General features: G+C 45.5%; 1 protein-coding gene across 4 annotated transcripts in view; it reads right to left on the bottom strand.

Annotated features, from left to right (window-relative positions):
• The window catches only part of TMEM208 (transmembrane protein 208), a 95,148-nt gene that overhangs the window by 61,804 nt on the left and 7,659 nt on the right, over positions 1 to 25,685 (bottom strand). For all 4 annotated transcript variants that reach the window (XM_033942433.1, XM_033942431.1, XM_033942432.1 and 1 more), the window contains one exon: positions 12,839 to 12,898. Coding sequence is in view for 2 of the 4 variants with exons in the window: in XM_033942431.1 (XP_033798322.1) it covers positions 12,839 to 12,898 (60 nt within the window). In the remaining 2 variants the exon portion in view is untranslated. The remainder of the gene's footprint in view (positions 1 to 12,838; positions 12,899 to 25,685) is intronic.

A 25,685-nucleotide genomic window follows, 5' to 3' on the forward strand; every position in this document is an offset into this window, starting at 1 on the left:
AGAGGGAAAGGGAGCTGCTTTGAGGAGAGGGGTGTGCTGGGAGGCAGATCATTTTGCTTAAGGGGGGAAGACAGAAGGGGGGCTATGGAGAGACAGGGAGGAACTGGAGGGGGAGAGGGAAAGGGGGCTGCTTTCTAGCACCCGTTAATGTAACGGGCTTAAAGACTAGTATATATATATATATATATATATATAATAAAATGCTAGAGCGCGCATGCGCTCTCGAAAATTCGTGCGGTGTGGCGCTGTGAGGTGTGTTTCTGTGGCAACATTCTAACCTCACGGCGCGCGACTGTGCTCTCTCTCTTCTAACCTCCCGGCTCCAGCGGCGTAGGCAGCACTATAAATACGCTGCTTCGCGCTCTTCTACTGCCGATTTCCTCTGCTGCGTCTCTGATGACATCATCTGAGACAGACGCGGCAGAGGAAATCGGCAGTAGAAGGCCGCGAAGCAGCGTGTTTAAAGTGCTGCCTACGCGGCTGGAGTCCGGAGGTTTGTCGGCGGTGGGAGGGTCAGGAGCAGGCCAGATCGGGCAGTAAAAGAAGGGGGAGGGGTCGAACCGAGCAGGGAAGAGAAGGGAAAGGGGGGTGGGGAAAAATGCTGCTACTGCTTCTGCACAGGAAAGGGGGGGAAAGGAGGGAAATGCTGTTGCTGCTGCATAGGGAAGTGGGATGGAAATGCTGCTGCACAGGGAAATGAGGAAAAATGACAGACAGACAACGGGAGGGAGACAGAAAGAAAGAAAGATACAGCGGCAGAGAGAGGAACAGAAAGACAGACAGAGAAAGGGGGCCAGGGAGAGGTAAAGGGGGCTGCTTTAGGGGGAGGGGTGTGCTTGGGGCAAACAGCTTTGCTCTGGGGGGAAGACAGAAGGGGCCATGGAGAGACAGGGAGAGGGAAAGGGGGCTGCTTTGGGGGGAGGGGTGTGCTGGGGGGGAGACAGAAGGGGCCATGGAGAGATAGGGAAAGGGGGCTGCTTTGGGGGGAGGTGTGCTGGGGACAGACAGCTTTGCTCGGGGGGGGGGAGGGAGAGACAGAAGGATACAGACAGCGGCCAAGGAGAGAGAGATAAAGAAACACTGACAGACAGACATCTATTCGAGCACCCGTTAATGTAACGGGCTTAAAGTCTAGTATATATATATATATATATATATATATATATATATATAAAACATGTCATAAAAAATGTAATAATAACTACATCATAACTCAAATATATATTGCATATATGTGTGGAAACATCATAACAAATATCTAATATAATAAAAACCTAAGCCACGAATGCGGTCTCCCACCTGCGTGCTCCTGTTTTCCGTGAGCTGTAGGGCACCGCAGGTAGGAGTGCGCATGCGCGCGAATCTCTCTCTCTCTTCCCCCGAGGCAGATGTCTGCAGCCACGGCTGTCGGCGGCTGCAGGCCATGGCAGCTGTAGGCCGCGGTGGCTATCGGTGGGTGCTGGCCGTGGCGGCTGTCGGCTGCCGGCGACTGCAGGTCACGGCGGGTGAGTACGGAGCCATGAGCAGCGGGTGGCGGTCAGCCCGAGAAACCCCTGACCTACAGGCCGTCAAAGCGTGAGCTATGCTGTAATAGCAGCAAGCCAGCATCGGCAGAAAGGGGGGAGGGGAAAAACATCCATAGAGGGTCTGATCACACTGTCCAGAACAATGAAAAGGAACCACACATTGCTAGAATTAGCTTCCGTCTTTTTTCTTGTTGCATTTTTTATTGTTTAGCCTGCTCATTTGGTTTTTTTTTTGGCTTGAACCATAGCGACATCTACTGGTGAAAATGAAGTACTAGAGGAGTGCATGCTACGCAGAAAAACAGCCACCTACCCTAAGCAACACTGCAGAGTAAGGGAAACATCACTCAGCTTAGTGTTAGACCCATAATAATACCATAAATGTTAGGAAATTCTACTTTACGGAGAGGGTAGTGGATGCCTGGAATGCGCTCCCGAGAGAGGTGGTGGAGAGTAAAACTGTGACTGAGTTCAAAGAAGCGTGGGATGAACACAGAAGATTTAGAATCAGAAAATAATATTAAATATTGAATTAGGCCAGTTACTGGGCAGACTTGCACGGTCTGTGTCTGTGTATGGCCGTTTGGTGGAGGATGGGCAGGGGAGGGCTTCAATGGCTGGGAGGGTGTAGATGGGCTGGAGTAAGTCTTAACAGAGATTTTGGCAGTTGAAACCCAAGCACAGTACCGGGTAAAGCTTTGGATTCTTGCCCAGAAATAGCTAAGAAGAAAAATTAAAAAAAATAAAATAAAATAAAAAATTTAAATTGAATCAGGTTGGGCAGACTGGATGGACCATACGGGTCTTTATCTGCCGTCATCTACTATGTTACTATGTTACAACTGCAAAAAAACAAAACAAAAAAAACACAGAAGAAGAGCAAAGTAGCTACACTATCTAATATAATAAAACACTAAGCTGCGCATGCGCACTCCCATCTGCGTGCTCCCGTTTACCATGTGCTGTAGGGCACAGCAGGTAGGAGTGCACATGCATCTCTCTTCCCCCGAGGTGGATGTCGGCAGCTGCAGATCACGGCGGCAGTAGGCCGCGGTGGCTGGCGGCAGCTGCAGACCGTGGCAGCTGGCGGCTGCCGGCGACTGCAGGCCGCAGCAGGCAAGCACTGAGCCACCAGCAGCAGGTGGCGGTCAGCCTGAGAAACCCCTGACCTACAGGCCGGGGCGAAGTTTCTTTTTAACTTAAAAGATGCCTATAGGGAGTTTTAATGGATAGCCAGTCAGTAAAAGTAGGAAGGAGATAGGAAGAAAGACACAGGGACAGGGGCAGGGAGAGAGACAGAAAGACAAACACACAGAGGGTGCCAGGGAGGGAGAGAGACAGAAAGAAAGACAGCGGGAGGAAGAGAGACAGAAAGAAAGACAGACATATATTCTAGCACCAGCGGGAGGAAGGGAGACAGAAAGAAAAGAAGAAAGACACAGGGACAGGGAGAGACACAGAAAGACAAAGGGGGCCAGGGAGAGAGACAGACAGAAAGAAAGACAGCGGGACAGAAAGAGGCACAGAAATAAAAACAGACAGACATATATTCTAGCACCCGTTAATGTAACGGGCTAAAATACTAGTAAAGGTACATAATATGCAAAACATAAATACAAAAACATCTAATAAGATATTCCATAGTGATGAATAGGACATTAATAAAAACGGTGTACACATAATGGAATGCATAATGATAAAATGATGAAAATGATAACACTCCATACATAAAAAACAAATGCATATTAATATATCATGACAGTAAGACAATGATAAAATCAATGTACCCATGGTTGAATACATATGATAAAATGATAAATGAGCCTGCATCTCAATAAATATTAATAAAAGAATATAAAATAGTGAATTAAAGACAAAAACCATGATAAAAATGAAAGTAACACAATACATCTGAAGTAAATGACTATGTCTAAAAAGATAAACAGAAGATGAATGAAAGAACAGCATCCAAGCAAAGGAAACTAGTCTATAAAACGGACGGTAATCAGTATGAAGATTGAGACCTGCTGGAGTGATGGTATTCATTTCAAATATGGCCCTCTGTTCCGCTTGTAATAAAATATGATCTATATCTCCACCTCTCCTCCTAAGGGCTCCTTTTACAAAGGTGTGCTAGGGCCTTATCGCACAGAATAGCACGCGCTAAATTGCCACGTGCGCTAGCCGCTACCGTCTCCTTTTGAGCAGGCAGTAGATTTTCGGCTATCGCACACTATAGTGTGCGCTAATCCGATGCATGCGATAAAACCGCTAGCGCACCTTTGTAACAGAAGCCCTAAGTTTAAAGGTTTTAAAACGTAAAAGAAGCCCTAAGTTTAAAGGTTTTAAAAACGAAAAAGTGGAGATCATTGATAGTATGGCCGAATTCTTTCCAATGTACTACTAATGGAGCTGTTTTAACCTCTCTAAGAATGCAACTCCTGTGTTCTATAATCCTGGTTTTGATTTTCCTCTTGGTTTTCCCAACATAAAGAAGTTTGCAGGGACAAACTATGATGTATACAACATGTTCTGTATTACAATCACTACTGAAATTGAGCTTGTATTTCTTGCCAGTCTTTGGATGTACGAAGGTTGTAATGCTGATGGAATATCTACACACTGAGCAGCTGGAGCAAGGTTGATGTTCAGTGTGATTACCTTGAGTTATGGTGATGTGAGTAAGGGCAGAAGGTACTAATTTATCTCTAAGGTTAGGATTCCTGGTCAATGCTATCGTTGGTTTTGTATTTTCAAAACATTTGTGCAATTCTAAAATTCGCCAGTTGTTCATGATGATGCGCTTTACATCACCAGAAAGATGTGAATGTCTTAAAACACAAGTGAAGTCTGGTGATTTGCTGTCTCTTTTTCCAGTATTAAGAAGATCTTCTCCATGTATTAATTTTGACCGAGTGTATCCACAAGGATATCCTCTTATGGCAAATCTAGGGGCCATGGATGGAGCCTGCCTTTCAAATTCCTCAGGTGTCAAACATAATCTCTTCAATCGTAGAAACTGACTATAGGGTAGGTTCCTCTTAAGAGGTTTTTGATGAAAGCTAGTATAATGCAAATAATTGTTCTTTGTCTGTAGGTTTTTTGTAAATGGTAGTTCGAAAGCTTAGTTGATCCTTGGAAATCATGATATCCAAAAATGCAATATGATTATCATTACGATCCATTTTGAACTTGAGATTCCTATCACAGGAATTCAACCAATCAAGAAAAGAATATAACTTGGGGATACTGCCTTTCCATAAAATAAACACATTACATTACATTACATTAGAGATTTCTATTCCGCTATTACCTTGCGGTTCAAGGCGGATTACATAAGATATAAAAATGGGGGTTACAAAAGATATAAAAAATGGGGGTTACAATGGAAGAATAATAGTCATTTCTATATAACGTTTATAAAGCCTTATTTATTCCCAATATTCATGTGTGCTTAAAAATTTATTTTCAAATTCAGCTATGTACAAATTTGCAATTTCTGGGGCCATAGAAGCTCCCATGGCCATTCCCTTAATTTGTAAAAAGAACTTATCTTGGAAGCAAAAATAATTATGTGTGAGTGCTAAGGTAGCAACAGTGATAATAAATCTGTTTGGTATCCTATCATATGTATTCCTATTTCGAAGTGTTTTCTCAATAACTTGTATAGCCTCCATTTGTGGGATAATGGTATAAAGTGATTCGATATCCAAAGTTACCAAAATCAAATCCTCTAAATCTCCATTGAACTCATCCATAATATTAATAACATGCGCTGAGTCGCAAACATAGGAGGGTATGAGTGGGATGTATGGACGTAAAAAGAAGTCGGTGAAATCTGATAAAAGTTCTAAAACGGATCCATTGGCCGAGATAGCACAGTTACTTACCGTAACAGGTGTTATCCAGGGATAGCAGGCAGATATTCTTAACGTATGGGTGATGTCACCGACGGAGCCCCGATACGGACACTTTTAACTAGAAAGTTCTAGTTGACCGCACCGCGCATGCGCGGGTGCCTTCCCGCTCGACGGAGGAGAGCGTGGTCCCCAGTTAAGATAAGCCAGCTAAGAAGCCAACCCGGGGAGGAGGGCGGGTCCTAAGAATATCTGCCTGCTGTCCCTGGATAACACCTGTTACGGTAAGTAACTTTGCTTTATCCCAGGACAAGCAGGCAGCATATTCTTAATGTATGGGTGACCTCCAAGCTAACAGAGGGGGAGGAGGGATGGTTGGCCATTAGGAAAATAAATTTTGTAACACAGATTGGCCGAAGAGTCCATCCCGTCTGGAGAAGGCATCCAGACAGTAGTGAGTAGTGAACGTGTGAACTGAGGACCAAGTGGCAGCCTTGCAGATTTCCTCGATGGGCGTGGAACGGAGGAAAGCTACGGAAGCAGCCATAGCTCTGACTCTGTGGGCCGTGACCTCACCTTCCAGTGAGAGACCGGTCCGAGCATAACAGAAGGCAATGCAGGCAGCAAGCCAGTTAGAAAGCGTCCGTTTAGAGACAGGGCGACCTAAACGGTTAGGGTCGAAAGATAGAAAGAGCTGAGGGGATGAGCGGTGAGCCCTGGTGCGATCAAGATAGTAAGCAATGGCGCGCTTACAGTCCAGCGTATGCAGCGCCTGTTCCCCAGGATGAGAGTGGGGTTTGGGAAAAAAGACAGGCAAAAAAATGGACTGGTTGAGGTGAAAGTCCGAGACCACCTTGGGAAGGAACTTAGGATGGGTGCGCAGAACCATCTTGTCATGGTGAAAAACAGTGAAAGGTGGGTCGGCAACCAGTGCATGCAGCTCACTAACCCTCCTGGCAGAGGTGATGGCAATGAGGAAAAGCACCTTCCATGTCAGAAATTTGAGTGAAGTAGTGGCAAGAGGCTCAAACGGAGGTTTCATGAGGGCTGACAAAACCACATTCAGGTCCCAGACGACTGGAGGAGGCTTCAGAAGTGGTTTGACATTGAAGAGGCCTCTCATGAACCGGGAAACCAGGGGATGAGCCGTAAGAGGTTTTCCGAGGATAGGCTCATGGAACGCAGTGATGGCACTGAGGTGGACTCTGATGGAGGTAGACTTGAGGCCAGCGTCGGACAGAGAGAGCAAATAGTCCAGTACAGTTTCCACCGCCAATGAGGTGGGATCGTGGTGATGCAGTAGACACCAAGAGGAGAACCTGGTCCACTTCTGATGGTAACATTGGAGGGTGGCCGGTTTCCTGGAGGCATCCAAAATGCGACGGACAGGCTGAGACAGATTCTGTGGAGAGGTCAGCCTGAGAGAAACCAAGCTGTCAGGTGGAGCGAGGACAGATTGGGATGTAGTAGAGACTGATGCTGCTGCGTAAGTAGAGTAGGAAACACAGGAAGGGGAATGGGCTCCCTGGAGCTGAGCTGGAGCAGGAGAGAGAACCAGTGTTGGCGAGGCCACCGAGGAGCGATGAGAATCATGGTGGCATTGTCTCTGCGGAGTTTGAACAACGTCCGCAACATCAGAGGAAGTGGAGGGAAGGCATAGAGAAACCGACCCGTCCAGTTGAGCAGGAACGCATCCGGGGATGAGGAGAGTAGAGTCTTGAACAGAAAAGGGGCAGTTGATGGTTGTGAGGAGCTGCAAAGAGGTCCACCTGAGGAGTGCCCCACCGATCGAAGATGGAGTGGAGTGTGGTCGGATCCAGAGTCCACTCGTGAGGTTGAAGGATGCGGCTGAGATTGTCGGCCAGGGAGTTCTGTTCGCCCTGGATGTAGACAGCCTTGAGGAAGATTGCGGGCCGTGGCCCAGGTCCAGATGCGGATGGCCTCCTGACAGAGGAAGGGAGAACCGGTGCCGCCTTGCTTGTTTATGTAATACATGGCGACTTGGTTGTCTGTGCACAGGAGAAGAACCTGAGGGTAGAGAAGGTGTTGGAAAGCTTTGAGTGCATAGAACATGGCCCTGAGTTCCAGGAAGTTGATATGATGTTGACGTTCCTGAGGGGTCCAGAGACCCTGTGTGCGAAGTTCTCCCAGGTGGGCTCCCCATGCGTAGGGGGAGGCATCCGTGGTGATGACCATGGAGTGAGAGGGTAGATGAAAAAGCAGACCCCTGGAAAGATTGGAGGAGTTCAACCACCATTGAAGAGATCGCTGAAGAGACGATGTCACACAGATGGGATGAGAAAGAAGGACCGTGGTCTGAGACCATTGGTTGGCTAGAGCCCACTGAGGTGTTCTGAGGTGGAGTCGTGCCAGAGGGAGCACATGGACCGTGGAAGCCATGTGGCCCAGGAGGACCATCATCTGCCGAGCAGGGATGGAGTGATGAAGGAGTACCTGGCGGCAAAGATGGAGCAGGGTCTGTTGACGGTCGGAGGGGAGGAATGCCCTCATCAGAGTGGTGTCGAGAACAGCTCCAATGAACTAAAGTCGCTGTGTGGGAAGCAGATGCGACTTGGGGTAGTTGATCTCGAACCCCAGAAGATGGAGGAAAGAGATGGTGTGTTGAGTGGCTTGTAGCACAAGCGGAGACGTAGGTGCTTTCAACAACCAATCGTCCAAGTAGGGGAACACCTGGAGGTTGTGAGACCTGAGGAAGGCCGCCACCACAATAAGGCACTTGGTGAACACCCTGGGCGATGATGCGAGGCCAAAGGGTAGCACTTTGTACTGGTAGTGATGGTGCTGTATCTGAAACCGGAGGTAGCGACGTGAAGTCTGATTGATTGGAATGTGAGTGTAGGCCTCCTTGAGGTCTAGGGAACATAGCCAGTCGTGTTGAGAGAGAAGAGGGTAAAGCGTGGCAAGGGAGAGCATTCTGAACTTTTCCTTGACCAGACACTTGTTGAGGTCCCTGAGATCGAGGATGGGACGTAGGTCTCCTGTCTTCTTGGGTACCAGGAAGTAGCGAGAGTAGAATCCCTGACCCCTTTGGTCTTGGGGGACTTCTTCGATGGCATTGAGAAGAAGGAGGGATTGAACCTCCTTGAGAAGGAGGAGGGTTTGAGAGGAGTGAGAAGCAGACTCTACGGGAGGATTGTCTGGTGGAAGAGTCTGGAAGTTGAGAGAGTAGCCGTGGCGAATGATGGTAAGGACCCACTGGTCTGACGTGATAACCTCCCAACGGCTGAGAAAAAGTTGCAGGCGTCCTCCGATAGGTTGAGGAAGAGGTAACGCTGGTGAGAGACTGGCTATGCCCTGGAGAAAGGAGTCAAAAGGGCTGAGAAGGTTTTGACTGAGGGAGAGGCTTGGCAGGTTGATGAGATTGGGAGCGAGCCTGAGTTTGCTGTTGCTGACGAGGTCGGCGAGGTTGTTGCAGAGGTGGATGAAGAGGTCTGGCTGAGAATCTGCGTTGGTATGAAGACTGCTGTCTATAGGGGCGAGCAGGCGGAGTCTTCTTCTTCGGTTTGATGAGAGTATCCCACCTGGTCTCGTGAGCAGAGAGTTTCTGGGTGGTGGAGTCTAGGGACTCTCCGAAAAGTTCATCACCAAGACAAGGTGCGTTAGCTAGGCGGTCTTGGTGGTTAACGTCGAGGTCGGAAACTCTCAGCCAGGCCAGACGTCTCATGGCAACCGCCATGGCCGAAGCTCGAGAGGTGAGCTCGAAAGAATCATAAATAGAGCGCACCATGAATTTGCGGAGTTGGAGCAGACTGGAAATGTGTTGTTGGAAAAGAAGGACCTTACGTTCAGGAAGATACTTTTGTAATGAAGAGAGTTGTTGAACCAGATGCTTCATGTAGAAGGAGAAGTGAAAGGTGTAATTATTGGCTCTGTTTGCAAGCATTGAATTTTGATAAAGGCGCTTGCCAAATTTATCCATCGTTTTGCCCTCTCTGCCAGGAGGGGTAGAAGCATAAATACTGGATCCCTGGGTTTTCTTCAAGGTGGATTCGACAAGAAGAGATTCATGGGGTAGTTGGGGTTTGTCAAACCCCGGGATAGGGATGACCCTGTAGAGACTATCCAGTTTTCTAGGGGCCTCCGGTACCGAGAGAGGGTTCTCCCAATTCTTGTAGAAAGTTTCCCGTAAGATGTCGTGGACGGGTAACTTTAGAAATTCTTTGGGGGGTTGCTCGAAGTCTAGGGCATCTAAGAAAGCCTGTGACTTCTTAGAGTCAGATTCCAATGGGATAGAGAGAGCCGCTGACATTTCCCGAAGAAATTTGGTGAACGAGGATTGTTCAGGCTTGGAACCGGTATCGATTGTGGAGGGCTCCTCGGCGGTTGAAGAAACCTCATCGTCGGTACCGGGTTGGGATTCTTCCCAGAGGTCTGGGTCCCTGACGTCGGTGTGTATAGGACGGGACGGTGGTGTGGATGGTTCTGCGTGGCGAGTCTTAGAGAGAGATTTGCCAGAACGCATGAAGACAGTACCGGGGGAAGAAGAGCGGTGCCGGTCTCGGGGGGCTTGGCGACGGTCCCAATGTCGGAGAGGATCGGCATCAGAGTGTAGTTGTACGAGAGGGTTGATGGGTTCCGCCGCGAGCACCGGCATGGATGTGTTTAATGGTACTGATGGAGTCGACTCCGGTGGTATGGTGCGAGGCTCGGGCCGGTCCGGTACCGGAAGGAGCGGGGCCAATATTGTTGGCAACAGGTGCTGTAGTTGTTGCTGTAGCTGCTCCTGTAATTGAGTTTGGAGTATGGCCGCAATGCGGTCGTCCAGAGGAGGCACCGGTACCGCTTTTTTCTTTTTCGGTACCATAGGTGCTGCTCTACGCCCCGGCGATGAGGAGGCCGATGACGAGGCACTCACCGAAATCGGGGCGGAGCGTTTACGGGGTCGGCTGGATGCCGGGAGGACCGGTGTCGCCGTCGTGGCAGGAGGGCGCTCAAGGGAAGTGGAAGGCTTCTTAGCCGGCTTACCTGACGCCATCGACCCCGAGGAAGGATCAGGCGGTGTGGAGGTAGTCGGTGCCGACTTTAGCGGCGCCGTCGATGGTGTGGAAGATTCCATGGCAGATCCGGTGCCAAAAAGGATGTTCTGCTGGATCTGCCTATTCTTTAACGTACGTTTTTTAAGAGTAGCACAGCGGGTGCAGGTGTCAGCCCGATGCTCTAGACCCAGGTACTGTAAGCACCAATTGTGCGGGTCAGTGAGAGAGATCGGGCGTGCACACCGCTGGCACTTCTTAAAACCCGGCTGAGGGGGCATGAATGGAAACACGGCCTCCGCAAAATCAAACCCGGAGGCCTGTATGTTGGCAACAGGCCCCGCCGGGGCCGGCCAGAAAAATAAAGGAAAAGACAAATTAAAGAATTTTTTTTTTTTTTTTAGACGAAAAAGAAACCCGAAGGGAAAAAAGCAAAAAAGGAAGAAAATTACGCGAGCGGGAAGGCAAAGTAGAATATTTCAACAGCCGTTGAAAGCACATGCGTCTTCTTCGCTCCGCGGAAACGAAGAAACTGGGGACCACGCTCTCCTCCGTCGAGCGGGAAGGCACCCGCGCATGCGCGGTGCGGTCAACTAGAACTTTCTAGTTAAAAGTGTCCGTACCGGGGCTCCGTCGGTGACGTCACCCATACATTAAGAATATCCTGCCTGCTTGTCCTGGGATAAAATAGATATTCCTGGTGGGTCTATGATCGATTTATGAATCTTATGTAAAACATATATTGTGGGAATTACCGGATTTTCATTTATGAGGAAAAGTTTTTATTTTAATGTAATATAGCCTGAATGGAATGCGGCGTCAACTAATTCTTTGATCTCTCCTAATAAGCCTGAAGTAGGGTCCTGATCCAAAGGCATATAGAAAGTTACATCATTAATTTGTCTGAGAATCTCTTGGATATATTTTTCTCTATCCATAATGATGATACCTCCACCTTTATCTGCAGGCTTAATTACTATATTTTTGTTTATTTTAAGGTCATTAACTGCATCTCTTGTTTTCATTGTATGTAAATAGATCTCATGCATATTCATTGGGGAAATCCTGAAAACCAGATTGGATTGTGGCCCTCGAGGAAGGACTTTGACACCCCTGCTCTAAAGCCACACATCAGAGAAATGAAAATTCATGGTGATGGTCCAAGCAATGAGATACCAGAGACTCCTCTAGCCTCCATGCATTTAAACATGACTGGTGTTTCAGCAAATGTGGTCCATCACCATCTGCCCCCTTCTTTCTCCACCCCACGTCCATCACCATCTGCCCCCTTCTCTCTCTCTGAGTTACTGTCAGGTCTGCAGGGTTTTTTGACACATGCAAAATATCTGCCCCATAAAAAAAAAAAGACAGGCAGGCCTGTCAAAAAAAAAGTGCCCCCCCCCCCCCCCCCCGGAGAAAAAAGCAGTAGGGATGCCAACTCCTTCCTGCCATCAGCGTTTATATATATTAAAAAAAAAAATGCTGCATGCAGCATGGCATTCACCCCCCCCCCCCCCCCCGATCAGCACAGCCCACCCCTGGCACCAAAAAGTTGAGAGCAGGAGGGAGTGCTCAGTCTCTCCTGCTCCTAGGCCTCCTACCCCCGGCCCACCCACCCCGGTACCTTTAAAATAGTTCCCTCATCTTCGGGAGCAGGAGGGGTGCCCAGACCCTGCTATGCCACTCTTCGCCCAATAGCCCAGAGCAGCAGGAGGACTTTCCTCCTGCTCCCGAAGAGTCTTAGGTCTTTTGTTTTGTTTTTGATTTGTCAATACAGACTTTAAAATATTTTTTTCACTCTGGCTAATACTTTATTTCTCACAGTTTCTCCAGTATTCAACAGCTCTGGAGTTCCTGACAGCTATTCAGCTTGAGATAAGTTTTATTTCAAACAACTGGCACTATCCCCCACCCTATTGCTGTCAAACACTGTTAAAATATAGTAGAATGTAAGACTTTCTTAACAGAATGGCTTCAGCTCTAAGCCCCTTTCACATCTCCATATCGGGGCTCAAACTCCACTTCCAAATCAGTGTAGTCCATATGTTCAGGTTCGGTCATTTGTTCTCCAAGAGGGATCTCAGCAATTGCTATCTTACTAGGATGGGCACTTCTAGTCTCTCAATTGAACATCAGCTCTATACTTCTGGACCTGCTAAAAGCCATTATATACTTTTGTGCACTCAGGGAAGTTCTTCATCCTCAGGGCTCCCCACCCCCCTTCATTTGCCCTCTTAAAGAAAAGCTTCTTGGGCACTGAAGTTCTCCACTCCCTCCCAGTCCTAATCCATCCAGGATTTCCATATCCCCTTGTATGCCCTGTTCTTCAGGAAAAGCTGCTTTCATCTGGGATGAGTTTTTGTGGGGGGGTTTTATAAGGCCGGTTCAAGAACCTGGGCTCCGGCACCCTCCTTGTTATGACAATATCTACAGAGTAAGAGGAATCTGAGCTGGGACTTACCCAAGTCCAGAATGTGGTAGAAGCATTGAAGATTACCAAATTTACCACTCCATAAATAACCTAAAAATGAAAAGGATAAAGTCAATAAATCAAGATAAATTAGTCTCTTCCTCACTGAAAACAGAAAAGCAATCTAAGAGGATATGGCTCTCACATCTGATCACAAACAATGATATTCAGGCAGTCCCAGAGTTACAAATGTCTGACTTAAGTATGACTCATAATAAGAACGCGATTTCACTAAGCAGTATTTCTAGTAACATAAACTACTACACTTCTGCAGAAAATTAAAGAATGATGCATAGCCACATTAAGAACAGTGTGTGGTTGTGCATGCTGTACCTTAGAGGGAACACTGAGGGTCAGTTGGCCCTTTTGTCAGCTGGGAGCAGAGGTAAGCAGCAAGAATCTTAAAATCCGATTTAAGAACAGCTTTATAAACGTAACTCATTCTTAACCCAGGGACTAGCTGTATAGAATGTTAGTGGCACTTACGGTAAGTCTCCAAAATGAGACTTATGCAATACCACTACTGCATTTATGAATTGAAGAAGAAAAAGCCTCAGAATATGCCAGTGCTGAAACATTATTTCAATTTTATTAACACAAATGCAAAAATAAACTCTAAACAATAAGGCCCTGATTCTATAAAGGGCACCTAAGTCATGCCTAAAGTTAGGCATGCTTTAGGCGTCTAACCTAAGTAATTAATGAGCCAATTAAGGTAATTGGTACTTGGTAAACGGTAATTGATACTTAGGCATCCAAAGGATGTAGACGCCACTTTGTAGCCGCAGCCACAATCTCATGGATGCCCATGTTTAAAACTCAATAGGCATGGGCATGGTTTGTGCAATGACTCAATTTGGACGTCCTTTGATTCATTTACATAACACTAAGCGACCTAGGGCGTCCATATCATGCCTATATTGTAGGCAAATTAAAACTAGGTCTACTTTTGAGCTTAGTTTGGGCTTCAAATAGACCTGAGTTCTATGGTCAGAACTTAGGCACTCTTTGGACGTTCTTCCGGAACTTAGGCACAGTTTGGGTATCCTTAATGCGATCTGCTAAATAGCTCTCTGGGGTTTTATTTTTGCTTTATTAAGCTCAAAATACATTTAATAAGGCACCACATAAACAGGGCACATCAAAACACATATATTGCATGCAAAACCTATTTTTGTGGACAAACAGCAATGTTATTTGCTAATTGGAGGAAAAGATCCATTAACTGAAGCACAGCACATGAAACACATAGCTTTAGTTATCTTGCTAAAAAGCTACCCTTTTTTCAGACTAAACAATGCTCCAATCAGCTCATTCTTGAAATGACAAAAATATATAGATTGCATACATAACTTCATTTGTAAAAGCTTAAAAACAGAAAAAAAAAACCCAGATACAGATCATAGCATGGCTTCTACTTCATTGCAAATGGAGGTTTGCAGCTGCACAATGCTGACCTCATTGTGAGATCATTAAGGTGCACTTGCAAGGTAGAATGCCACAATTAAAATATGTGCTGGGGAGCTGGTTGGGATTTGAACTTATGGACTTTGGAAGAGGAGCAAAAGGCTTTTACTTATTGAGCTATAGCAGTTTCCAGGCAGGTGTCTCTGGTTGCCCTGTGATATGATAGTTTAACAGATCTCTAAGCTATCATATCACAGGGCAGTCAGACACCTGCCTGGAAGCTGCTATAGCTCAATAAGTAAAAGCCCTGTGCTCCTCTTCCAGAGGTCATAAGTTCAGCTCTCCAGCTTCATATTAAGGACATCCAAACTGTGCCTAAGTTCCGGAAGAACGTCCAAAGAGTGCCTAAGTTCCCTCCATAGAACTTTATTTGAAGCCTAAACTGTGCTCAAAAGTAGACTTCCTTTCAAAGCCTAAAAGCCTGGGCCAATCACACCTTAGGCATTGCGGACCCGCTATGCCTAAGGCCCGATTGGTCCAGGCTTCTAGAGCCTGGGCCAATCAGGCCTTAGACTTAGCGGGGATAGGCCAGGAAGGGGCAGGCCTGTCAGCTGGACGGCAGCAAGACCCGTCCAGCCAGCCAACATTTAAAGGTTAGTTTGGGGGGGGAAGTCATTAGCATGGAGGGTCTGGCTTTCCGGCAGGAGGGGTTGGGCACCCTCCTGCCGGTGATTGGGAGTTGGGGGGGGGTTCCGGCAGGAGGGGTTCGGCACCTCCTGCCGGCAAACTACAGTTTCGGGGGGCAGGGGCGGCTTTCTGGCAGGAGGGGTTCAGCCCCTCCTGCCAGCGATCGGACAGGTGGTCACTATACTTATCCCTTGCCACAATAAGTGTAGTAGCCGCCTCTACTCTAACCCAATTCTCTAACCGGCGTCTGTAACATGGACGCCGGTTACAGAATCGGGGTTAGTGTAGACCCGATTCTGTATAGGACACCTCTCCCAGGCATCCTATACAGAATCAGGGCTTCATAGTATATTACATAGCCTTGGTTCTTATAGCCTTATGGGATGCAAATATCTAAGTAGGAAATTTCTGCCGGTCTGTGCAGGGCTGGCAAGATTAGGGTGACCATAGGTCCCGTTGTCCCCACACACAGCTTCGGGACGCTGAAATGTCCCGTTTTCAGGGACAGCGTCCCGAAGTTGTGCTCGGGGACAACAGGACAGGCGATCACTTCCTGTCGTGCCAAAAAAAAAAAAAAGCCTCCCTCCTTCCTTTCACCCGGTCCGCTGCTATCTTACCGCCCTGCTGCTGCTGCTAAAGCCGACAAGAAGTCTTCTTTCCGACGTCAATTCTGGGGAAAGGAAGGAGGGAGGCTTTTTTTTTTTTGCACGGCAGGGAGGGAAGGAGGTAGGCAGGCAAGCAGGCTGGCTGGCTTTGGCCAGGGAGGTAGACAGGCAGGCAGGCATCGGGGGTGGGGGTGGGACAAAGTCTGGAAAGCAGTGAGAGGGACATGGGAAGGAGGCACTAAAGACATGGGAAGGAGGCACCGGGGGCACTAATGACATGGGGAGGAGGCACCGGGGGCACTAAGGACATGGAAAGGAAAAAGGGAGGGAATAGAAAGGGACAATTCTTGGGCCTGAGTGCAGAAAGAAAGAAATGAAAGAAAGGATACACAGACAGAAGGAAATGCAACCAGACTCATGAAACCACCAGATAGCAAAGGTAGGAAAAATGATTTTATTTACAATTTAGTGATCAAAACGTGTCAGTTTTGAGAATTTATATCTGCTGTCTACTTTGCACTATATTTGTCTATTTTTCTATAGTTACTGAGGCGACCGAACTTGCGGAGATGGGGACAGAAACGGGTTTTTTAAATTTTAGTCCTAGTAGTTTGCCGGTCCACAAAATAATTATTTTATTTCTGCCGGTCCACGGGTATAAAAAGGTTGAAAAACACTGATCTACAACTTGTATAGCCCCTCTCGATCCCCTCCCTTCCTTCTCTACTCAAACCAATTAATTAGGTCTTTGTGGTTGAGCCAACGCAAAGCACATGGGTCTTGTTATCATCCAAATCATTCAAAATGGAGAAAGCCATAATATTTCCATATCAGTAAAAAGGTTTTCCTTTGTTTAAATTAATGTTTAGCTTGCTGCATTTCCAATAAAAACACCATGTACAATTTGTTTTTTCCAGTACCAATAAGATAGTGGCAATGAATCCACCCAATGATTAAACTATGTAACAAAATTTTATTTATTTATTTTTAAAATTGCTAAACCATTTTATTCTAAAACAGTTTACAATAAATTACGTACATAAAATATTGAAACAGATCAGAATAGATAAAAAGAAAAGCAGAAAGAACCAATCTTTACACTAGGTCAAATGCTCAAAGAAATGCATTTTCAGCAGTTTCCTGAATGAACTCCTATCACCACATTTCCAAATTTGGCCAACAAGGCCATTCCACAGTTTTGTTCCTGGGTAATAACTGTTACTTCTTAATTGCCTATGCCACAAAAGTATAGAAAATGACTATCTGTCCCCTCAAATTTTGATTTTGTCACCATAACATCGATATTTTAAAATGTACTGACCCCAACAATTTGATCAGATATCTTGGTCTCAATGCTGAGCTATTGATGTCTAGACTCAAGCATTGAAAGTGTGTAAGTCACAGATTAAAGGAAGCGTCACCAAGATTTTTCCACCTTCTTCACCCATCAAAATGGACTAGTCTGTTTGAGGTAACTGGAATTGCCTGTAACCTGAAAGAGTGGAGTCTCTTCATTGACAGCTCATCCAGGAGCATTAAAGCAGTGCTACTCCATTACGGGAACAAGTACCACCCAAATTCCATTCAGTAGCCTGCCTCTTCTCTTCCAGTAGCCCGCCTCTTCCACTGGCTCACTCAGTGGCACCTCAAAGAGGATTACAACAGCATCAAGACCTTACTAAGCGCCTTGAAGTATAATGAGTACAGCTGGAAGGTCACTGGAGGCTTCAAAGTGGTGACATTCCTAATGGGTATCCAAGGTGGTTTTGCTAAGTTTCCCTGTCATCTCTGCCTTTGGAACAGCAGTGAAAACAAAGGCAGGACCAGCTACAGTGGACCAAGTTCTCTGTGGGGAGAAACAACAACAAATGGGAACCACCGATGGACGGAAAGGAAAGGGCCTGAAATAAAGATGGGCCTATACCAACGTCCACCCGGGCAAACCGGAGATATCGATGAAGAAATGGAAGCCGAGATGAAGCGAGAATGCAAAAGCAGTAACACGGTTATTATGGGAGACTTCAAATACCCCGGGATAGACTGGAGTCTTGGAAGCTCAAAATTCGCTAGGGAGACAGAATTCCTGGAGGCTATACAAGATTGTTTCATGGAGCAGCTTGTTAGAGAACCAACGAGAGGAAATGCCACTCTGGATCTAATCCTAAATGGGTTAAGGGGACCTGCAAAGGAAGTGAAGTAGTGGGACCGTTAGACCATTGGGAAACAGCGACCATAACATGATCAAGTACAAGGTTGAGGTAGGAATTCCGAAAGGAAAGAGAACCATAGCGACAACTTTCAACTTCAGGAAAGGAAACTACGAAGCAATGAGAGAAATGGTAAGGAAGAAACTTAGGAACACTTCCAAAAAATGGCAAACGGTAGAACATGCTTGGTCTTTTCTCAAGGACATGGTGAGCGAGGCGCAAAATCTGTATATCCCCAGATTCAGAAAGGGGTGCAAAAAGAGTTGAACAAAAGACCCGGCTTGGATAACTAAAATAGTGTGGGAAGCGATAGGCAATAAGAAAAATTCATTCAGGAAATGGAAAAAGGACAAAACTGAGGAGAACTGGAAAGAGCACAGAAAGTATCAAAAAGAATGTCACCGAGTGGTTCGAAAAGCCAAAAGAGAGTATGAAGAGAGGCTAGCCAGGGAAGCACGAAATTTCAAACCGTTCTTTAGATATGTTAAAGGGAAGCAACCGGCTAGGGAGGAGGTGGGACTGCTGGACGACAGAGACAGGAAGGGAGTGGTGAAGGAGGAGAAAGAAGTGGCAGAAAGACTGTACTTACAAATGAAAATACATACAACATACCGGAACCTGAGCAATTCTTCAATGGAAATCAAGCAGAAAAATTAACATCCATGGAAGTGAGCCCTGAAGATGTACGCAGACAGATAGAAAAACTAAAAACTGACAAATCCCCGGGTCCATACGGAATCCATCCAAGGGTTCTGAAGGAATTAAAAGAGGAGATAGTGGAACTACTGCAGCAAATTTGCAATCTATCCCTGAAAACAGGCGTGATCCCGGAGGATTGGAAGATAGCCAACGTTACTCCCATCTTTAAAAAGGGATCAAGAGGTGACCCGGAAAACTACAGACCAGCGAGTCTGACCTCGGTCTTGTGGAAAATGGCGGAAGCACTGATAAAAGAAAACATCATTGAACATTTTGAAAGAAACGAACTTCTGATAACCAGCCAACATGGTTTCTGCAAGGGGAGATCGTGCCTAACTAACTTATTGCACTTCTTCAAAGGAATTAACAAACGGATGGACAGAGGAGACCCCATAGACATCATATATCTAGATTTCCAAAAAGCTTTTGACAAGGTGCCCCATGAATGCCTACTCCGGAAACTGAACAACCATGGGGTGGAAGGAGACGTACATAGATGGATCAGAAACTGGTTGATGGGTAGGAAACAGAGGGTAGGAGTGAAGGGCCACTACTTGGACTGGAGAAGGGTCATGAGTGGGGTACCGCAGGGCTCGGTGCTTGGGCCGCTGCTATTTAATATATTCATAAATGATCTAGAAACAGGGACGAAGTGTGAGATAATAAAATTTGCGAACGACACCAAACTATTTAGTGGAGCTCAGACTAAAGAGGACCGCGAAGAATTGCAAAGGGACTTGAACAAACTAGGGGAATGGGCGACGAAATGGCAGATGAAGTTCAACTTTGAGAAATGTAAAGTATTACATGTGGGAAGCAGAAACCCGAGGTACAACTACACGATGGGAGGGATGTTATTAACTGAGAGTACCCAAGAAAGGGACTTGGGGGTAATGGTGGACATGACAATGAAGCAGTGCGCAGCGGCCGCTAAGAAGGCAAAAAGAATGCTAGACATAATCAAGAAGGGTATTACAACCAGAACGAAAGAAGTTATTCTGCCATTGTATCGGGTGACGGTGCGTCCACATCTGGAGTACTGCGTCCAATATTGGTCGCCGTACCTTAAGAAGGATATGACGATACTCGAGAGGGTTCAGAGGAGAGCGACACGTCTGATAAAAGGTATGGAAAACCTTTCATATGCTGAGAGATTGGAAAAACTGGGACTCTTTTCCCTGGAGAAGAGGAGACTTAGAGGGGATATGATAGAGACTTACAAGATCATTAAGGGCATAGAGAGTAGAGAGGGACAGATTTCTTCAAACTTTCGAAAAACAAAAGAACAAGAGGGCATTCGGAGAAGTTGAAAGGGGATAGATTCAAAACAAATGCTAGGAAGTTATTCTTTACCCAATGTGTGGTGGACACCTGGAATGCGCTTTCAGAGGGCATAATAGGGCAGAGTACAGTACTGGGGTTCAAGAAAGGATTGGACAATTTCCTGTTGGAAAAGGGGACAGAGGGGTATAGATAGAGGATTACTGCACAGGTCCTGGATCTGTTGGGCCGCCGCGTGAGCGGACTGCTGGGCACAATGGACCTCAGGTCTGACATAGCAGAGGCTTTGCTTATGTTCTTATGGACCCCGGAAGGTGCTGATCATTGAACATCAAATCTATACTTTCAACAATTTGTCAGAGCTCTAGAAGGAATCGGCAGCCTTCAAATATCCAGAAGACATCTTCCCAAATCTGTCTGAGGCAAAGGTCCAAGCTGGTGTCTTCATCAGACCACAGATAAAACAAGATCCTGAAGCAATATTCCCTCTAAGCTGCATACCAGTTCTGGGTCACTGTGTAGTCTAATCACTAGAGACACTGCTATTCTGTTTTCTCACTGCTGTCCCTCTCCTTTACTGCAAGCTCTTCATCCCTCACCACAGACTGGCACCTCTTCATTCCCTGTCCAGCACTTCATCATCCTTTTCTCCGCCAGAATGCAAGTGCACATGGCAAGTCACTGACACAAGCAACACTAAATGCAAACTGTTTCTGGGCTCACAGGCAGTGGTGCATCATTGGCAGGACGTGGCAAAGGAAAGGCCCTAGCAAGGTTGATCCAGAAACAGCCAGTATTTGGTGCTGCTTGTGCTGGTGACCTGCCACACTTGTCTGCATACCAGCAGAGAAGCGATGATAAAGGGAGGCAGGAATGAAGCAGTGCCAGAATTTTTTATAGTGGTAACTGAACAGTTATCATGGTTCAAAGGATGAGGAAGAGGGTCAGATGATGGATGGATGGATGGATGTGGGGAGGAGAGGGGGACAAATGCTTAATGGAAATAGGGAGGGACAAGAGGCATATGCTGAATGGAAGCAGGGAAGAGAGAGGAGGCAGACACTGGATGGAAGCATAGAGAAGGCAGGGGCATATGCTGGATGGGAGGAAGAGAATAGAGTTAGAGAATAAGAGGATGTGAAATAGGAGAGCCAGGGTGAGTGAAAAAGGTGGAAAGCTGTAGATAGACACAATGAAAAAGGTAACTTGAGGATTGGATAGTAAGAAAAAAATTAAATCTGGACAGAAACAAAAAACTGAAGAAAGTTGAAAGGAAAAGGAATAGCAAAAACTGACAAAATGGGCAGGAAATCCTAGCAAAATGAAGAAAGCAAAAATCACCCAACACAACTGAAAAAAGTAAATTTTATTTTTAGTTTATGAAAAAGTAGTGTGGTAGCCATGCTAATAAATGCAGATGACATCCAGCTGCTCCTCCCCTTAGGCGAAAACCGGCCATCCCAAATTGCTAACCTCGAACTCTGCCTCACTGACATGAAAACTTGGATGTCAAACAACAAGCTTCAACTTAACGCCTCCAAAACCGAACTCCTATGGATCAGAAACAAAAACACCAAATACCTACGACCTACACTAACATGGGATTCCACTCTACTAACGGCAGCAGATCAAGTTCGCAGCCTGGGAGTAACCCTAGACGGACACCTATCCCTATCTAACCACATATCCCAAGTGGTCTCCACCTCCTTCTACTACCTTCGCCAACTGAAAAGGATCAAACCCTACATCTCCACACCAGACCTCGCCCAACTCCTATACGCATATGTCCTCTCCAGATTGGATTATTGTAACTCCCTATTTAATGGACTAACCAAAAATAATATCAAACGCCTCCAACGGGTCCAAAATGCAGCCATCCGCCTCCTACACAACCTCAACTACCGCGATTCCATCTCCCCGGCACTCCATGCTGAACACTGGCTCCCGATTAGCCAACGCTGTACTTTCAAAGCCCTGGCAATTGCTCACAAGAGAATCTACTCCACCACCCCCTCCTACATAAAATCCAAGCTTCCCATCTACAACCCCACTCGCACCCTCCGCTCAAAGTCAGAGATACGCCTATGCACCCCCCCCGGAAGATCCCTGCTCACAGAAACTGCCCACAAACGATCCTACAGCCACTTCATTCCACACCTCTGGAACCAACTCCCCCCCCAACTTAGACAACAGAACTCATTATTAACATTCCGTAAATCGGTAAAGACCCTCCTCTTCAACTAAGATCTCCTCTGTCTTCTCCCCCCCTTAGGCCCCACCCTCCACTCTCCTATCACCTTCCCGAACTTCCAGTATGACCCTCTCTTACTCTATCCACTAACAAATTGTACCTAAACGCTTATAACTTTCCTTAAACTAAACTACTGTATTTCCCCCTTCTCTCTTTCTGCATACTCTCCCTGTATTTAATTCTCTCCAAAAACTATAAATCCAATCCCTAAACCTGTTGTACTACTTATATGTCTAGTTACTCCCCACTGTGTATGTTCATTTGTAAACCGTTCTGAGCTATTGGGAGGACGGGATAAAAATCTAAATAAATAAATAAATAAATAAATAAATAAAAATAAAAATGTTAATAACTAAAAATAGAAAATGGAAATAAGATGCTATCTTATTGGATTAATTTTAATACCTTCTTGACTAACTTTACAGACCAAAATATTCCTCATGTCAGGACAGTATACCATAATAGGGCAGTGACCTAATGGTCCCCACTATTATGTTTCAGATTTTGTTTAAAATTTGCACATACAATAGTCAGGGTACTACGAGAATTCTCCTAAGATTTTAAATTCCTAACTGTAATAGATACTGAGCTAGACCCACTTATCTGGCTGGATGTTTGCAGCATTATGCACAGTGATGAATTGTCATTTTTAGCTGCTTGTAAAATTGAGAATAATTAGTCAAGTGCTAATTTTTGGTAGTCCAGCATAACTTTTTGTGCTAGTTGAAATGATGCTAATATGAGCATCACGGATACAAAAGCCCACCTGAAAATGTTGCAGTTTGTTGCAACAGATTTTGATCAATTTATCAGTTGCTATAGCTCCAGAGCAAGAGTAAATATATAGACTTCATCGATTATTCTTGCATTGGACAGTACACTCTCAAATTTGCAGCACTTGTGCATGAATAGCTGCATAATAACATTCCTTCAAATTTGGCATCTTTGACACAAGAGGCTGAAATTCGTCAATTTTCTGGGTCAATTTAAAAAAAAAAAAAAGTCTGCCTATATCTTTCTAAAAGTAACACTGTTTGAAAGAGAGAATTTTACTCTTTAATACATGCCTTTTGGTTTTGCAATGCCACTGTCATAAATGTACAAATTCACCTCAAAGTTAGGAATGCTTAGCAGTGCGACATGAAATAACTGTTCCAGCAGAATGGAATTCACGCGAGATGGGGTCATACTGGACTTAGTGCTTACAAACGAGGAAAGTGTTTCTGATGTTACATTGGGTGATCATCTGGAAACCATGGTACAGTTTAATATTAAGATGGGTATAGAGAGGGGCTCATTCAAAAGCAAAGGTTCTAGACTTTTTTAAAAACTACCTTTGTTCGGATGGGGGATTACATCAAGGAATTGGTGTCTGGATGGAAACGTCTGGAAGAAGTGGAAATACAGTGGGCAAATCTGAAAGGAGTACTTGTAAGAGCGATAAACCTTTTTGTGAGGCAAGTAAGTAAAAGTAAGTGGAAAAGAAGGCCACTTTAGTTCTCCAAAGTAGTAGCTGAGAAGGTAAGGAATAAGAGGTTAGCTTTCATAAACTACAAAAATATCACAGAAAAAGGAAAACAGGCAAAAATATCTGGAAAAGTTAAGAGAGGGTGGTCATGTAGTCAGGAAAGCAAAGATACAAATGAAAGAAAAAATAGATGACACGGTAAAATAGGAAAACAAGACTTTTTTTAGATATATTAGTCAAAAGTGGCATTGAGAGACTCAAATGTGAAGGGGAGAAATATGTAGAAGCTGATAAGGAAAAGGCTGAATTGCTTAACAAATATTTCTGTTCTGTGTTCACAGCTGAAGCACCAGGAGCGAGACTGCAGAAGACAATGGGATGGAGGAGTGATCGATTTTCAGAGACTTATGTTCGTGAGGAGCTAGCTAAAATAATCTCTGTGACCAGTACGGAGGCTGGTGAAAGGGAAAACAGGCAGAGACTTTTTAACTAAGTATGCCTGATAAAGCATATCCACAAATTCTGGGGAAAAAAATATCCTCTATGGTGGAAGCCAACCTCTGCACATCAGTTTTGGACTGTTTGGAGGATTTGTGAGGTTTAGTGACAAAGACGTGCCTGTGTTTCGCCAAAACATTGCCAGCACTTGCCCCAGGGACCCGAGACACTATTTTCACAAGAGTCGGGGCAGAAGGCACTTGAAGACCCTCCTAGGAGGTCAAATGGGACTGAATCTGGGCAAGCCACACACCCCTTGCGGGCCGCAGCACACATGGAACACAGCTGCACATCCACCAGACATCCACCGCAAATGAGGTATGAATCCATGACATCCTGTCCTGGGGAGGTCATCTACGTGGGTTTCTTTCAAAAATGAAGCTGGCAAGTATAAAAATAACTTTAAATCAAATCTGGAAAACTCCAAGATGGCTACTGAGGGCCTGTTTTAACTAAAAATAACCTGTGAAAACCACAGAGAGCCCTCAAAAAACAGAGAGTTTAGGTGGGGGATTTTAGGTGGGGGGGGGGCCATAGGGCATGCAGGGAAACCACCTAAAAACTCCTTTTTAAAGACCTCCCAAAATCTCCAATTCAAGCTGTTAGCTTGTGCTCATGGAAAACATGCTGGCAAGAAACACTGCAGCAAGTACTCACTGTAAAATGTGCTGAATAGAAACACACTGCAGACAAGAGCAGAAAACTACTTCAAGGGAGATCTTCTGCCTCAAAGAGCTGGAAATCCAGATTTCACCTCTTCCGACTGCCCCACTGGCCTGACCCTCACGACCGGAAACCTCCACCACACTCGGACATGCCGCGCAGATGTCTTTCAAAGGTATGCATTTTGGCTCCAATCCCAGTCGCACCTCCATGGAACTGCTCAAGAACCTGGGGTGAGCAAACTCCCAAGGGAATGGTCCCAGAGTCCCAATCTGAAGTGCAGGCTGTCCAGGGAGCTTACTGCCTAGCAGGGAACCCCCCAGAAGCAGATACTTTCTAAAGGTCTGCGATCTTCCACAGTCAAGTATGTCCTCGCAGGGAACCTCCACAGTATAAGGGTGGAAACCGTGAACAAAAAATACTAAAATTCCACAAAATTAAACACAAGCAGAAAAAATAAGCTCCTATAAGCCTGGCTTGTAAGAAGAAAAACTGATAAGATAAGAATCATGATCAGAGATGAGGTATGAGGGGGAGGAGTTTGAAACTTTCTACAAAGTCCTGGCAGGTGGATGGAAATAACCCATTGGTTCTGGAATAAAGTGGGATTGTAAAAGAAGCCAAATTAGACCAAATCCTTGAATGGACTGGAAGCCAATGAAAGGCTGACAAAACAGGTAAGATCCAAAACAAAAAGATACCGTGGAAAGGATGTTCGTGATGCAAATGTTTATTGCAAGTTATAAAAGGCAAACTCATCCACAATTACACTGATGCAAACCCTTTTAGCTTTATTCATTTGGATATAAGAGATTGATATTGTGGTGTTTGGGCTTTTTTTGTGTATCATTATATGAAGTGTCATTCTCTAAACAACAGAATATAATCACGTTTGTAGGTTCAAATTTATGACCCATTTTTACCATCCAAATTTGGTTTTTATCCACTGTGTGGCCATTGTCTTGGGACCCCTGAGGAAGGCTTTTTCAGCCGAAACACGGACCATGTTGGGTCCGCATCAATGTAATTGTGAATGAGTTTGACTTTTATAATTTACAATAAGCATTTGCAT

Source organism: Geotrypetes seraphini, chromosome 4 (genome assembly GCF_902459505.1).
Source record: "Geotrypetes seraphini chromosome 4, aGeoSer1.1, whole genome shotgun sequence".
Taxonomy (NCBI): Eukaryota; Metazoa; Chordata; class Amphibia; order Gymnophiona; family Dermophiidae; genus Geotrypetes; species Geotrypetes seraphini.